At 44.7% G+C, this 14043-nt stretch overlaps 1 protein-coding gene across 1 annotated transcript; it reads left to right on the top strand.

Moving 5' to 3' along the window:
- Positions 1–2122: 2122 nt before the first annotated feature.
- Positions 2123–3610, top strand: LOC123330452 (major allergen I polypeptide chain 1-like). The gene is made up of 3 exons (XM_044932164.1): positions 2123–2185; positions 2323–2513; positions 3472–3610. The coding sequence occupies exons 1-3, from the start codon at positions 2125–2127 to the stop codon at positions 3499–3501; spliced, it is 282 nt and encodes a 93-aa protein (XP_044788099.1). The 5' UTR covers positions 2123–2124; the 3' UTR covers positions 3502–3610.
- The last annotated feature ends 10433 nt before the right edge of the window (positions 3611–14043 follow it).

The raw sequence follows: 14043 nt of genomic DNA, 5'->3' as shown, positions 1-14043 counted from the left end.
TTAAAAAAAAAGTAAGAATGATCGTAAAAATAGTAAAAATATATCTAGGACTTTCTCTGGTTTTGTTGTGAGTATTGTGGGTTCAGTTCATTTTTGGCTAGTTCCTTGGTCCGACTTATATTTCTCAAGATCTATAGGCCCCTTCCTAAGTAGTCCGTAGTAACCACAGGGTTTTAATCTATTGCCTGTAGCTTTCAAGGCATTTCCCTCTGTTATAGCTTCTTCTGTTTGCTGGTCTCTTCAGTGTCTGATTTCCGCCCTGACACAAAGGGGACGGTGGAGGACACTTTTTTTTTTTTTTTTTTTTTTAGGCTCACTTGTTCAGTCGCGCTGTGGGGAGGGAGGGAGGGATGCTGCAAACAAATAACATTGGAGTGTGCTCGCAGTGCCTCAGCCACACTGGGTCTGCCCCTGCTCATGGAGCCTGTAGCCTCCCTGCCCACACTGCTCAGGCTCTAGGTTGTTCCGCTGGGAACAATCCGAGGCCGGCCCTGGGCAGCATGCACCTCCCAGGTCCAAGCCGCTCAGGTTCAGGCACTCGGGTAGTCCTCAGAGGCGCAGCCTCAGTTGGGCCTGCGTTTTGTGCTCTTCCCAGGTCCGAGCAGCTCAGGTGATGAGGTGTTTGGCGAGCACCAATGCTGCGACTTATCGCCTCCCCGCCACTCGGTTATCTGGGTGTAAAACCGGCGCACCTTCTCAGGCAAACGTTGACCGTCCAGACCCCCAAGAAGTTTTAGTTAGCAAAGAAGCCTGCTTACAGTTTTACAGATAATGTCTCTCTGGGGCTGCGATTGCCCCCTTCTGGCTCTGGCTGCCTGTCACTGGAGGGAGAAGGTCTGCAGCCGGCTATCTCTGTTCAGTCCTTTGTTCCATGCGCGGGCCTGGCAGTGTTTTAGGTTAGGGCTGGCTTTTTGCATGGTAGATATCCCACAGTCTGGTTTGCTAGCCCAAAATATTTTGCTCAGATAGCGCTCAGGGCATTTAGGCCAGATTCTTACTCTAAGCGACGCAGCCCACGCCGTGCCTCCCTGCCCAGCCCCCACTTGCTAATGGCGTGTGCAGGCATCTGTGCTGCTTCTCCGCTGGGGGAGTTACCATAGGACTCGCAATCTGCGAGTTTTAATTGTTTATTTATTTTTTTCTCCCTGTTATGTTGCCCTCTGTGCTTCCAAAGCTCGGCACAGATTCGGCAGTGGTAAGGTTTCCTGGTATTTGGAAACTTCTCTCTTTTTAAGACTCCCTTCCTGGGACGGAACTCTGTCCCTCCCTCTTTTGTCTCTTTTTTTGTCTTTTATATTTTTTCCTACCTCCTTTCGAAGAGTTGGGTTGCTTTTATGGGTGCCTGATGTCCTCTGCCGGCATTCAGAAGTTGTTTTGTGGAATTTACTCAATGTTTAAATGCCTGGCTATATTCTAATACAAAAAAAAAGTTTAATTAAAAAGAAGAAGAAGAGGCTGCAGAAAATATTCCTGTGTAGAACAAGGTACTATCAAAGTCACCAGGTGGCAGGTCTAGGTCAAGAGACAACTAGAAACTTCTGGGGCAGAGCATACAAGAGATTTCAGGGCTCTATAACTGATTTGAAAAAGTGGTCCAACAGAGGCTACTGACGAGATCAAGCACAGTGATAACAGCAGAGTGGGAGCCACCAGAGAGCCTGGCAAGGGACTCAGGGCTCATTCTCTGGCCTGCCTGGCACTTACTCCCTGTGAGACCATTCCTAAGCACGAGCTTCCCAAAAACCCATGAGTCCACATCAAACTTTGTTCAAGGTCACATGTTCTAACAGGCTCCCACTGGCTATCATTCAGGAGGCATGATAGGGAGCATTTTTGTCCTTTTTGGTCACCCTGGGGATTTTCAGTTGTTAAGCTTCCTGAGTCAGCTGCCCCTCCCACAGAGTCCTCCAGGGGGCAGGAAGCTGAGCCAGTGCCCTCTGTGGACTCAAGGACTAGCATCTTGCCAACACACACAGCTCCTCCTGTGCAGGCCCGGGTACCTTCACACTGTGGCCTGGCAGAATCTCCTTAAAAAAGGAAGCATGCGACACAGTCCCCTGGGGTGAGGACAAGCACAGGCATAAAAGGGCTCCAGGTGAGTAAGGAGCACCTGCCACTGGCACCATGACGTGGGCTGGAGCTCTCCTGCTGCTCTGCGCTGCCTTGCTCTTCATTGGGGGTGGAAGTGAGTGGCTGCGACCTGGGCTCCCCAAGGGTTCTGACACCTCCCCATGGCAGGACTGAGCCACTTGGGAGCAGGAAGGGAATAGGGTGTTCTGATGAGTGCCTTACAGGGAGTGTCCCCTTATCTTTCTGTTTCAGAGTGTGATGACATCTGCCCAGCCTTGAGGGACACTGTTAACCTGTTCATATCAGGAAGCCATGAGGCCTATATTGAACAAGTTGAAAAGTATAACCAAAACTCTGAGGTACTGGAAACTGCCGATACCCTGAAGAGCTGTGTTGATGAGAAGTTGACAGCGGAGGATGAGCAGGATGCTCTGAGCACTCTGGTGGGTCAAACTGTGTGTGAATGTGCCTGTGGGGCCTGTGTAGGGAGGTCAGGGGCCTATTCAGGGCAGTGGGAGGTGGGGGGATCATATCCTCTCCATTCTGGCTCTTCTCCAGGAACCTAGGAGCAAAAAGATCCTTATGAATGAGCAGGTAGAGAGGATGTGGCCGACACCCACAGGGTGGGGAAGGATTATGGAGGGAGATTTAGTCCAGCCCTGGAGCTCTTGAGCTGGCCCTGACTGCTCAGCTCTGCCTGGTCAGAAGCCTGGAACCCTCCAGGCCCTCCTGACTCTGTGGTGCCACCTGCCTTTGGAGTCAGGGCCTCAGCTCTGGCCTCCCTGACTCCCGCCTCTCCAGCACAGGAACCTGACTCTACTGCAATCCAATCCTATTGAGACCTTCTCTTGTCCAAACATCAGTTTTTTCCCTAATGCCTTAAGGGCGTACTCCATTCCACCAAACACCCACATATGTCCTTGGTCCCTGGATGCCAAAGGGCCATTATGCCATACATGCCCTAAGAGGAGGCTGTTCCAAAAGCTGCCCTCCTGCCCTCCCCAGGCCTGAGATGCTCAGAGTCGAGGGTCAGGGTGAATCTTTTCTCTGCTGCCATAGAGGTGGTGGGACAAGCAGCTGTTTCACCTCTAAGTGTCCAAGGGCCAGAAGGAGGAAGCAGAAAGGGATCAACTCACCCCTGACGACTTCCAGGAGTCACTCCTGAGCCCTGCCAGGTGGTCTTCAGCAGTGTCCCCCATTCTATTCCGGGAGACTGCCCTCAGCCCTCCAGGGAGACCACACAGTCTCTGTCCCATTGGAGGAAGACTCTTTGGGATGTATCCACGTTAACCCACTCACATTCAGAGGCCTCTCTCCGCAGACCCTTCCCTTGTGTTCAGTGCAGCTTCATGTCTCTTGGAACCCTGAAGCCTCACCAGGTTTATGCATCTTCTCTTACAGAATAAAATATACTCAAGTTCTCTCTGCTGATGGAACTGTCCCTTCCAGGCACCCAAGGAAGCCACTTGCCTGATCCCTAAGTTATGTCAGCAACCTGCCACATCCAGGTGTCTGATTATAGAGGATTCCAGCAATAAAAAGCCTTGCAATTCACAGGAGAGTGCTTACTCATTGACTTCAGAGAGGGGCGGGGAGGTAACGCAGCCACAGTGGAGCCCATCAGTGTGCCTTCCCACTGCAGCTGCAGTGTGAAGCTCCCACTGGAGCTGTCAGATGCTCCTCCACACATTCAACAGGTGGAGCCTGGGTAATGATCATTACATCAACTAGAGGGTCTGATCACTTCTGTCACATCTGCTAGGGTGTATGTTCACTTCTGTCACCAAGACCCACAGGTCATGAGCATATTCCACCAAATTTCAGCCTTGCAGCAACCTTGAGGCATAGGAGTAATAATCCTCATCTTACAAGGGAGGATCTGAGCCTCAGAGAGGGTAAAGCTCCTGCTGAAGAGACACAGCCTTCCCCACCCGTCCATGCTCGGGAGATGAGCTCAGCTAAATCACCCTATGACTGTTCACATATTATAGTCCTTCTTTGGGCCTCTGATTTCCATTTAAAAAATGGAACTCCCTCCAGTCTCCAAGTCTGGGGTAAGGCCAAACTAAAATAATGACTGACAAATGGCCCTTGTCCTAATTGCCTAACAGGAGAGGAAGAACAAAGGATCAAGGTCCACGTGCTGAACTCCGTCACTCCTTGGGCCTCAGTTTATCCTAATGCCAACCCCCAGTTGTGAACTCAGCTGCTTCTACCTAAACACACTGTGAGTTGTCTCACATTCAGAGTGGACATCCAGCGGCCCGGGGTTTCTTGTTCCTCCTGTGTCTCTGCTGCCTGCCCAGTAACAGGGCCCCATGCTCCCACTGACTCATTCATCTTTGCCTGATCCCACTCCATCTGTAAGAGCTTCTTCCCACCCAACAGCTCCCCTCTAGAAACAAATCTGCAGGGCTTACCCCATAGGGCTGGGTTTAGGACAGGGAATCTCTAAGGTCCTCATGCTGAGGAGGCTCGGACAGGTCCCCAAGGTGATCCAGAGCTGCTGCTTCCCTGTGGAGGGAGCCTGCAGGACTCAGGGGAGGTCTCCTTGCTGATAGCAACACCTTTCCCTTGTCTCTGCCCACCACTCCATCCCCACTAGGGTCTTATTGGGGGCTCTTCTAAGATGGAGACCTGCCTCTGTGGGAGCTAACGTGTGTTGAGCTTGTGCGAACAGGTCCTGGAGCAGGGACCTTTCTCCTCATCTAACCCCGGATGTGTATTCCATCCCACCCCCACCCAACTGATGTGAAAGCTCTAGGCCTTCAGAAAGGACAGAGGCCAACCTGATAAGTTAGTTGCCTCTTACAATGTCTTGGATATAAACTCACCCTGCTCTGCAGTGAGTGTGCAGGTGTGACAGGCCCTGTCCAGAGATTTGGTGGAGATGAGTGAGGGTAAGTTGGTCCTCCTGGGACACACACAATCCATCTCCTGGCTCTTGCTCAACTGTACAGAACTCATGGGGCTGCTGGAGAGACATCTGCATATTGCCCACTGCCCCCTCCCCTCTCCCTGCCTTCCTATAATCTATAGCACCCTCATCTAATCTGGGGTTAGTAGAAAGGCAGCATCTGGTTTCTCCCAAATCCTTTTCTGTCTGACATCCAAACCTCAGAGTCTGCGAAGGTAACTGTCAAAAACCTGTAACTTTTGATATTCGATTCTCCCATGAGCCTCCTTCTGAGATCCTAGGAGCCCCGCTTCGTTTCTCCCTAGGCCAACCTGAGTTCACTTGCAGCTGTGGGATAATCCCCCACTGCAGACACTCCCCTCCTCAAACTCCTGCATCTCCCCTACCTGATTGGTGGATTTCTCCAGCAACTAGGAGCTTGCTGAACTACTGGTGCTTATGTGCTCAGTTGCTTCAGCTGTGTCTGATTCTTTGCATCCCTATGGACTGGAGCCCACTAGGTTCTGCTGTCCATGGGACCCTTCTGGCAAGAATACAAGAGTGGGTTTCCCTGCCCTCCCTCAAACCACTGGGAGGCCCACTGGGAGGTTCCTCAAAGGCACCTGACATCACCTTCCTCATTACCTCCCTGCTCCCAAGTCCCTGTGTCTGGGTCACCTTTGTTGGGAACACAAAGTCTCATGGTGTCCTCTGTCCATCTCCCTGCTCAGGAAAGCCAGGAATTCAAGTGAAAGATACCCAGTGCAGCAGAAGGAGGAAGGAAGAGGGATACCATAGTTGAAGCTTCAGAGGCATCAGAGAGAACAGGAACATCCCTACACAGAAAAGAGAAACCTTGTTGGGGGAGGGAGATGCTCTCAGGCCATGTATTTCTCTGTGGATCTTGCAATGAGATATTCTCAGTCAGCTGGGACAAGGTGTTTTGAGGGTGTACCCCGACCCTAGACCATAGGAATCGATGGGGGAATTCAGGCTGAAGCACACACTGCTCCATGGATCAAGACCTGGGAACCAGAAAGTCATAGAGAGATAAGAGCAAGATCTGGGTGGCAGGATAGAAGCTGCAAAACGGAGACAAGCCTCCAACAAGGAAAAGGCCAGAAGCAGGCCATAGTTGAGGACAGGGCTTGCCTTCATGACTGCAATATGAAGACCTGAAGAGATACATCCACTGCTTCAGTGTTACCATCATACCTTGAAGTTTCCTTATAAATACTTTTAAAATATATTCTACTATATTGAATATAGGTCCAACGTATAACATATTTATACTCAACTTTATACTGGCATGCTCATGGATTCAGAACACAGGATACCCAGCCAGCGCTTCAAACCCAGGCTTCTGAAGGGGTTCACATGGAAGGGTCAGATGTTCTTTCATGTGCCCCAAGCAAGTACACTAGGAAGCCACAGAGCTCAGCAGATCCTAAGCAGACAGACAAGATAGATGACAGAAACACATGTTCTACTCAGAAGGACACCATAGAAAACACACATGGATTCATCTTGTCTGTTTCCAGATTACTGAGGTAACAGCAAACTCACTGCTTAATAGACAAATAGGCCCCACTTGTAAAGCCTGCAGAGCTGCACAGAGGCCTGTGTATCTGGGCATTCGGGGCACAGAAACTGGCATGGTCAACACAACACAGCCAGGTGAAGAGGCCCTGGAGATGAGAGCAGGACAAGCCCAGCTTCACATCATCACCAGTTCTACCACAGAGGCAGCTCTGAGCAAACACACAGGGCTGGCCCAGTCTCAGCAGCATCCTCCATGCTCAGTCTTCAAGGGGTTAGCCCATTCTACAGTCCTTCAGGACAGGCGGAATAATAATAAGTCACAGAAATACATAAATGATTTTGGTCTAGAGTCTGAGAGAAAAAATTAGAGCCAAGTCCAAGATAACTTATGGAGGCCCAAACCAAAGCAGACCCTGATGTGACTTTCCTGGTGATCCAGTGGTTAAGAATCTGTCTTCCAATGCTGAGGATGCTGGTGTGACCCCTGATCAAGGAACTTAGATGCCACTTGCCATGGGACGTCAGAGACTTTTGTGCCACAGCTAGAGCAAAGCCTGCAGGCTTCAAGGAAAGATCCTACATCTGCCACAAGAAGACCCCACATCCTCTCCATTGGAAGGCAGACTGTTAACCACTGCATCAACAACGTTGTAGAGCAATTATCCTCCGATTAAAAATTAAGTTTAATTTTTAAGTATTTTTTAAAATTTCAAAGAGAAGGAGAGAGAGAAAGACTCTGAGAAGAGATCAGAAAGAATAAGTCAAGGCAGGATTCAGGTTGATAATCCAAGTTCTGGGAGACTTCACACAATAGGGCTATATGGTTCATAGCTATGTGGTTGCAATACAGGCTTACAAAATATTCTACTCTTGAGTGTTCTGATTGCTTTGGAGTCGAAAATAAAAAGTGAAAAATAAATGACTCATTCTCCTCTCCTCAATATGCCATGAAAAAATAGTAATGAAAAAGAGACACTGATGTATAGAACAGTCTTATGGACTCTGTGGGAGAGGGAGAGGGTGGGAAGATTTGGGAGAATGGCATTGAAACATGTAAAATATCATGTATGAAATGAGTTGCCGCCAGGTTCGATGCACGATACTGGATGCTTGGGGCTGGTACACTGGGATGACCCAGAGGGATGGAATGGGGAGGGAGGAGAGAGGAGGGTTCAGGATGGGGAACACATGTAAACCTGTGGCGGATTCATTTTGATATTTGGCAAATCTAATACAGTTATGTAAAGTTTAAAAATAAAATAAAATTTTAAAAAAAAGAAAAAAAAATAGTAATGAAATTTAAACTATGACCCCATAAGGACAAAAAGGACAACATGAGATTATCAGTTAATGATGAAATAGAACAGATATTCAGAAAAGAGAAAGCACAGAAAGACGGGTGACTGGGCAGAGAAAGCCATATCTAACAAATAAGACAGAGCCAGTTTTTCCTACTGAATTCCAAGGAGCTCTGGGCTACCTAGACATGAGTACTGCAGTGGGTAAGTTTAAATACACCCACAGAACTGAAAAGAGGTAACTGATAAAAAGAGGTAAGTGATATCTACATGGAATCACTGAAATCCCTAACCCTACTACCCACCTCTTTCATGCCCAGAACACATGTATTCAGGTAAATATCCTCCAAAAAGGAAGCTGGAGAGCCAGCATGATGTAATGGTTAAGATCAGGGACTCTGGTGTTGCACTTCATGGATCCAAATTGCTTGCATTCAAAATGTGCACTTTCAATGGCACCACTGTAAGCTAGAACAGAACAGAGGAGTGTCTTCAAATTTCTAAAGCAAATTTAGAATTCCATCCTGAGGAAGATACCAATCCAAATAGGTAACAATCAAATAATTTTCCTTCCTTGCGTCTTCTCTCAGGAATGTACAAGAGGATGTACTTCACTAACACAACAGAAAAGACTGAGAAAGAGAAGACGTCTGAATCCCCAAGATGAACTGAGGGAAATTCGGGACAACCAGTGCATTGGGTTTGGAAAGTCATCATTCCAGACTGGAGTCTAGGAGGAGGGCTGGCTTTAGGTGATATCACTCTAGAGAGGGGAAAGGCAGATCAATACATTGTTTTATGTGTCCAATCCTGGGAACAAGAGCTTTCATTTTTTTCTTAACGATTTGGAACAATTCAGGTACATGCAGATAATAACAAAGTATGAACAAGGCTGATATATTACCAACAAACAACAAAAAATATATATTTTGTTTTTAAAAGTTTATTTTACTCTAAGAATGCAAACATAGCTATAATAAACTGCATAAATACAACTGAGCAGGATCCTAAGAGGTCTCCCCACAACAGACCACTTCCCAACCATGTCCTTCACATGCCTTTTTTGTATAGAAACACTTTTGTCTTCTAGGCCTTTCCCAAGTTCCAAAGAGTACAATGGATCAGATACCTGAGAAAATGCAGAAAGAAAACCAGTCACGCAAGAAAACATAATAATGGTTGAGCCATTAAAGAATGCCATGGAACTTCAGATACTCCTCAAAGGCCATACATAGTATTCTGAAGCATATCCTTGCAGGTTTTTGGAAGACACTGAAACCCCCATGAGGTGGAAAAAGTTAACTGTATGTTTCCCACAAGAATGTAGACTCCAGTCCTTTTGGAATCTGAAGGTTGATGATGTTGACTCCCGATTCCCTGATCACCAACCAATCACAAGAAACTCCACCAGCTGATCACATATCCCACAAACCCCCACTCCCTCAGCCTTCCTTTAAAAGCCTTTCCCTGAAAGGCTTTGGGGAGTTCAGACCTGTGAAGTACTAGCTGCCTGGACTCCTTGCTTGGCAATGAACGCCACATTTTCCTTCACCACAACCTGATGTCAATAGACCGGCTTTACTATGCATGGGCAAACTGACACAGGCCAAGATCAGTAATATACAGAGACTGAAGTGAAAAACTGAGTGATCATCTTAACTGATGAAGAAAAAAAGAGTTTATGATACTAAGCAGTTATTTGTGATTTAGAAAAAAACAAAATGGGAAAAAAGAGTTTTTCATCATCATGATAAAGTGCGTTTATGAAAAAACCTCAACAAACATCATATTTGATGGTCTAATGTTATGAGCAGTCCATTTAAAATGAAAAAGAAGGTAATGATGCTTGAATGACTGTTTGTACTAAACATTGGCTATATTTATTAACCAATGTGGTACAAAAAGAAAGTTTGATGATATCAAAGTAGACAATAGATATACTAGAATATCAGACTTCCCTGTTAGTCCTGTCGGTTGGGAATCCACCTGCCAATGAAGAGGACATGAGTTTGATCCTTAGTTTGGGAATATCCCACATGCTGCAGGACAACTAAGCATGTAAGCCACAACTACTGAGCCTGTGCTCTAGAGCACGAGAGCTGCTAATACTGAGACCCGCATACCCTTGAGCCCACGTGCTGCATCTACTGAAGCCTTCAGATCCTAGGGTCCATCCTGTACAAGTAGACAGCTCCCACAAGCCCAGCCAAGAAAATAGGAATATCAATAACCATCCAAACCATGATCTTTGAAAAAGCAAAAAAATTGATAAATCTCTATTACTTATTCGAAAAGCAGTGAGATGCAGTTTATAATAATAAATAAAAGAAAGGATGACTTTATAGATCTACATACATAAAAATAAGAAGACACGAAGAATTATGCCAATTAGTTGGATAGCTTAGATGAAGCATACATCTTTCTTGAAGACAAAAGTGAATCAATACAAAAAAGAATACCTGAATACCTCTATATCTGTTAGGAAAGATAAACTTTAATTAAACCATCACATGTAGAAAATTCCAGGCCCATAGATGTAGAGGTGAATTTTATAAACTATGCAAAGAAGAAATAATATAAATCCTATATAAATGCTTTAAGAAAACAGAGGACAAATGAACCTTCCCAACTCATCTCTTGAGGCCAGGAGTTTCTCATATATTTTCAGGAAAAAGTATTACCAGAAAACAATGAACTGATGGGGAAACAGTGGAAACAGTGTCAGAATTTATTTTTGGAGGTTCAAAAATCACTGTAGATGGTGACTTCAGCCATGAAATTAAAAGACGTTTACTTCTTGGAGGGAAAGTTATGACCAACCTAGATAGCATATTCAAAAGCAGAGACATTACTTTGCCAACAAAGGTCCATCTAGTCAAGGCTATGGTTTTTCCTGTGGTCATGTATGGAAAAGACTCATTGGAAAAGACTCTGATGCTGGGAGAGATTGGGGGCAAGAGGAGAAGGGGACGACAGAGGATGAGATGGCTGGATGGCATCATTGGCTCGATGGATTGAGTCTGAGTGAACTCCGGGAGTTGGTGATGGACAGGGAGGCCTGGCGTGCTGCAATTCATGGGGTCGCAAAGAGTCAGACACGACTGAGCGACTGAACTGAACTGAACTGATACCATTCATAAACACATATCCACAAAAAATTAACATAACTTTAGCAAATAAAATCTGGACAGACAGAAAAGAATTGGCACATAAACACAAGTGACATTTCTCCTGGGACTGCAAGTTTGGTTTAACATTCAAAGTCAATCAAGGTAATTCACCATATTAACAGAATAATGGGGAAAAGTCATATGATCCTCATAACAGATGCAGAAAATATATTTCAAAAATCAAAACATTCACCTGGGGTGGGGGGATGGGGTGGGAGGTGGGAAGGAGGTTCAAGAGGGAGGGGACATGTGTACACCTATGGATGATTCATGTTGATGTATGGCAGAAACCAACAAATATTGTAAAGCAATTATTCTCCAATTAAAAATAAAATTTTAAATAAAAACGTTCACAATAAAACACATCAATAAACTAAGAGAAAAATATACTTCATAACATTATAAGTTACACCTACATAACCACTTACAACTGACAATACCTAATGGGGAAAGATTGAATGCTTTCCTCCTGAAATCGAGCAGAAGACAAAGATGCCAATTTACATGATTTCTTGGAAACATTTTACTGGCACTTATGACCAGTAAAAAAAATATATATAAAAGAAATACAGATTGCAAAGGAAGAGGTAAAACTATATTTCAAAACATGCAGGAAAAAAATTTAAAAATTAAACATCCATTATATTTTTGAGTACAATAGTAATAGAAGAACACGGATTCAATCTAATAATGGGCATCAAAAATAGCAAAGAAGACTTCAGCTGACACTGCATTTAATGAAAAAAGGCTGAATTGTTTCTCCTAAGATCAAGGATAAGGGAAAGGCGCCTACTCTTTCCATTTCTCTTCAACATTGTACTGGAAGCTCTCACAAGTGCAATAAGGCAAGAAATAATTAAAACCAAACTACAGTTGGAAGGGAAAAACTCAGAGTAAACTCTTCAGAGTAAATTATAATATACAGAGAAAAACCTAAGGAATCAACAAAAACACCAATAGTACATATAAGTGTGTGTATTAATCACTTAGTCGTGTCCAACGCTTTTTGACCTCATGGACTAAAGCCTGCCTGGCTCCTCTGTTTTTGGAATTCTTCAGGCAAGAATACTGGAGTGGGTTGCCATTTCCTCCTCTAGGGGACATATAAGTGAGGTTAGCATATTTGTAAAATACAAGTCAATATATAAAATCTCAAGTGTATTTTACATAGTGACAACAAACAATCCGAAACTGAAGGAAAATGTCCTTCATAATAGTGAAAGGTTGTTGCTGAACCACGAAAAGATGCTGGGATTCTTGGCCTCTGGAGGAGAAGAATTCAATCTGGGGCCAGAGATGAGGCTTGATTGCTCAGAGCTTTTGTGTAATAAAGTTTTATTAAAGTATAAAGGAGATAGAGAAAACTTCTGACATAGGCATCTGAAGGGGGCAGAAAGAGTACCCCCTTGCTAGTGTTAGCAGTGGAGTTACATACTCTCCAATGAATCAAAAGAATGTCTGGAGGTTGTAAAGACCTCACCAGACCTACTCCCATAATTTACATTTTAAGATAACAGGATTAGCCAGAAGGTTTCATCCAGAGACTGTCCTCAGACAGGATACATGATTGTTATATAATCCTAAGGAATGTAGAGGGAAAAAAGTTTGTCCTTTCTTCCTCCTTAAGAATTCCAGACATCTCTTTCCTTGGGGACCCTTAGACTTCTTATCAACCTGCCTAGAAAATGTCTGTCTCAATAACACCAAACCAAAATATTTTGACAGGGAATTAATAAAATATGTGTAAGACCTGTAAAATGGAAAACTTGCAAAACATTAATTTCTGAGAAAATTAAGTCATAATTAAATGGAGACCTGTACTAGGCTTACATATTTAAAGAATCAATAATGATAAGATTTCAATTCTATTGGTCTTTAGATTCAAGGCTATCCTGATTCACTTGCCGGTAGGAGGTATGTAGAAAGTGAGAAACTGATTCATAAACATATACAGAGTAATGTCGGGAGGATGGTTTAGGAGGAGATTCCAGTCTCTAAGCCACAAATGAGAAAAACAACATAGCTCTGACACAGCTCAGGAGTCCTTCTTAAAAGCTGAAGCAACACAGTAGTGTTGCAGGAAGGGGACTCCTTCCAGGGTTCAAAAGGGGGTTCTTGTCTAACACTCAGAAACGAATTGTCCAAGGAGACACACATGCTGACAAGCAAGAGACTTTATTGGAAAGGGGTGGCAGGGTAGAAAGCAGTAGGGAAAGGGAACCCAGGAGAACTGCTCTGCCATGTGGCTTGCAGTCTTGGATTTTATATTGACTGGATTAGTTTCCAGGTTGTCTTTGGCCAATCATGCTGTCAGTGTGTTTCCAGTAACAGTACCGCAAATTTAAATGAGCAAAAGCTGTGGAGGAAACCAACAGCCAGCACAACCACTGCATGAGCCCGGCGCTCTCAGCACAGAAGGTCCCACAGGATTTTACATCTCAGGCTCCCGGTGTTGAGTCCCTCCACCCTCCCTAACAGGACCCATGACAGCTAGTGCCTCCCTGGAATTTGGCACAGCCATCACGGATGCAGCAAAACTAGTCCTGGTCCTGAAGCCATGCATGTACATGCCCCCAGCTCTGATTTCAGCAACTGAACTTGTGCCTGCAATCCACCCCATATCCTATCACAGGCCCTGTCCTTGCCACTGTGCATATATCACTGTTCTGTGCATTTAACTACAGACTCACAGTTGAGCATGTGCACACTTTTGGCACTAGCAGTCACCACTACCTGCCTTAGTCCCTCACTGTGTACCCAGAGTCAATTCTGAGGACCACAACAGTTGTGTTTCTGTACACTAAAAATGAAAGCTCCAAAAAAGAAATTAAGAAAAGATAAAAAAACATAGGAATAGAATGAATCACAGAGGGGAAATGTTTCTACCCTGAAAACTAAAAAATATTGATGAAAAACATTAAAGAAGACACAAAGAAGTAGAACAACATCCCATATTCACGAATTGGAAGATTAATGTTTTAAAAATAACCATACCAACCAAAATGATATAAACATTGAATGAAGTCCCTAATGCAAATCCCAAGGCATTTTTTACAGAACTAGAAAA

This window comes from Bubalus bubalis, chromosome 18 (assembly GCF_019923935.1).
Source record: "Bubalus bubalis isolate 160015118507 breed Murrah chromosome 18, NDDB_SH_1, whole genome shotgun sequence".
NCBI lineage: Eukaryota > Metazoa > Chordata > Mammalia > Artiodactyla > Bovidae > Bubalus > Bubalus bubalis.
This window is presented reverse-complemented; position numbering and strand designations above follow the sequence as displayed.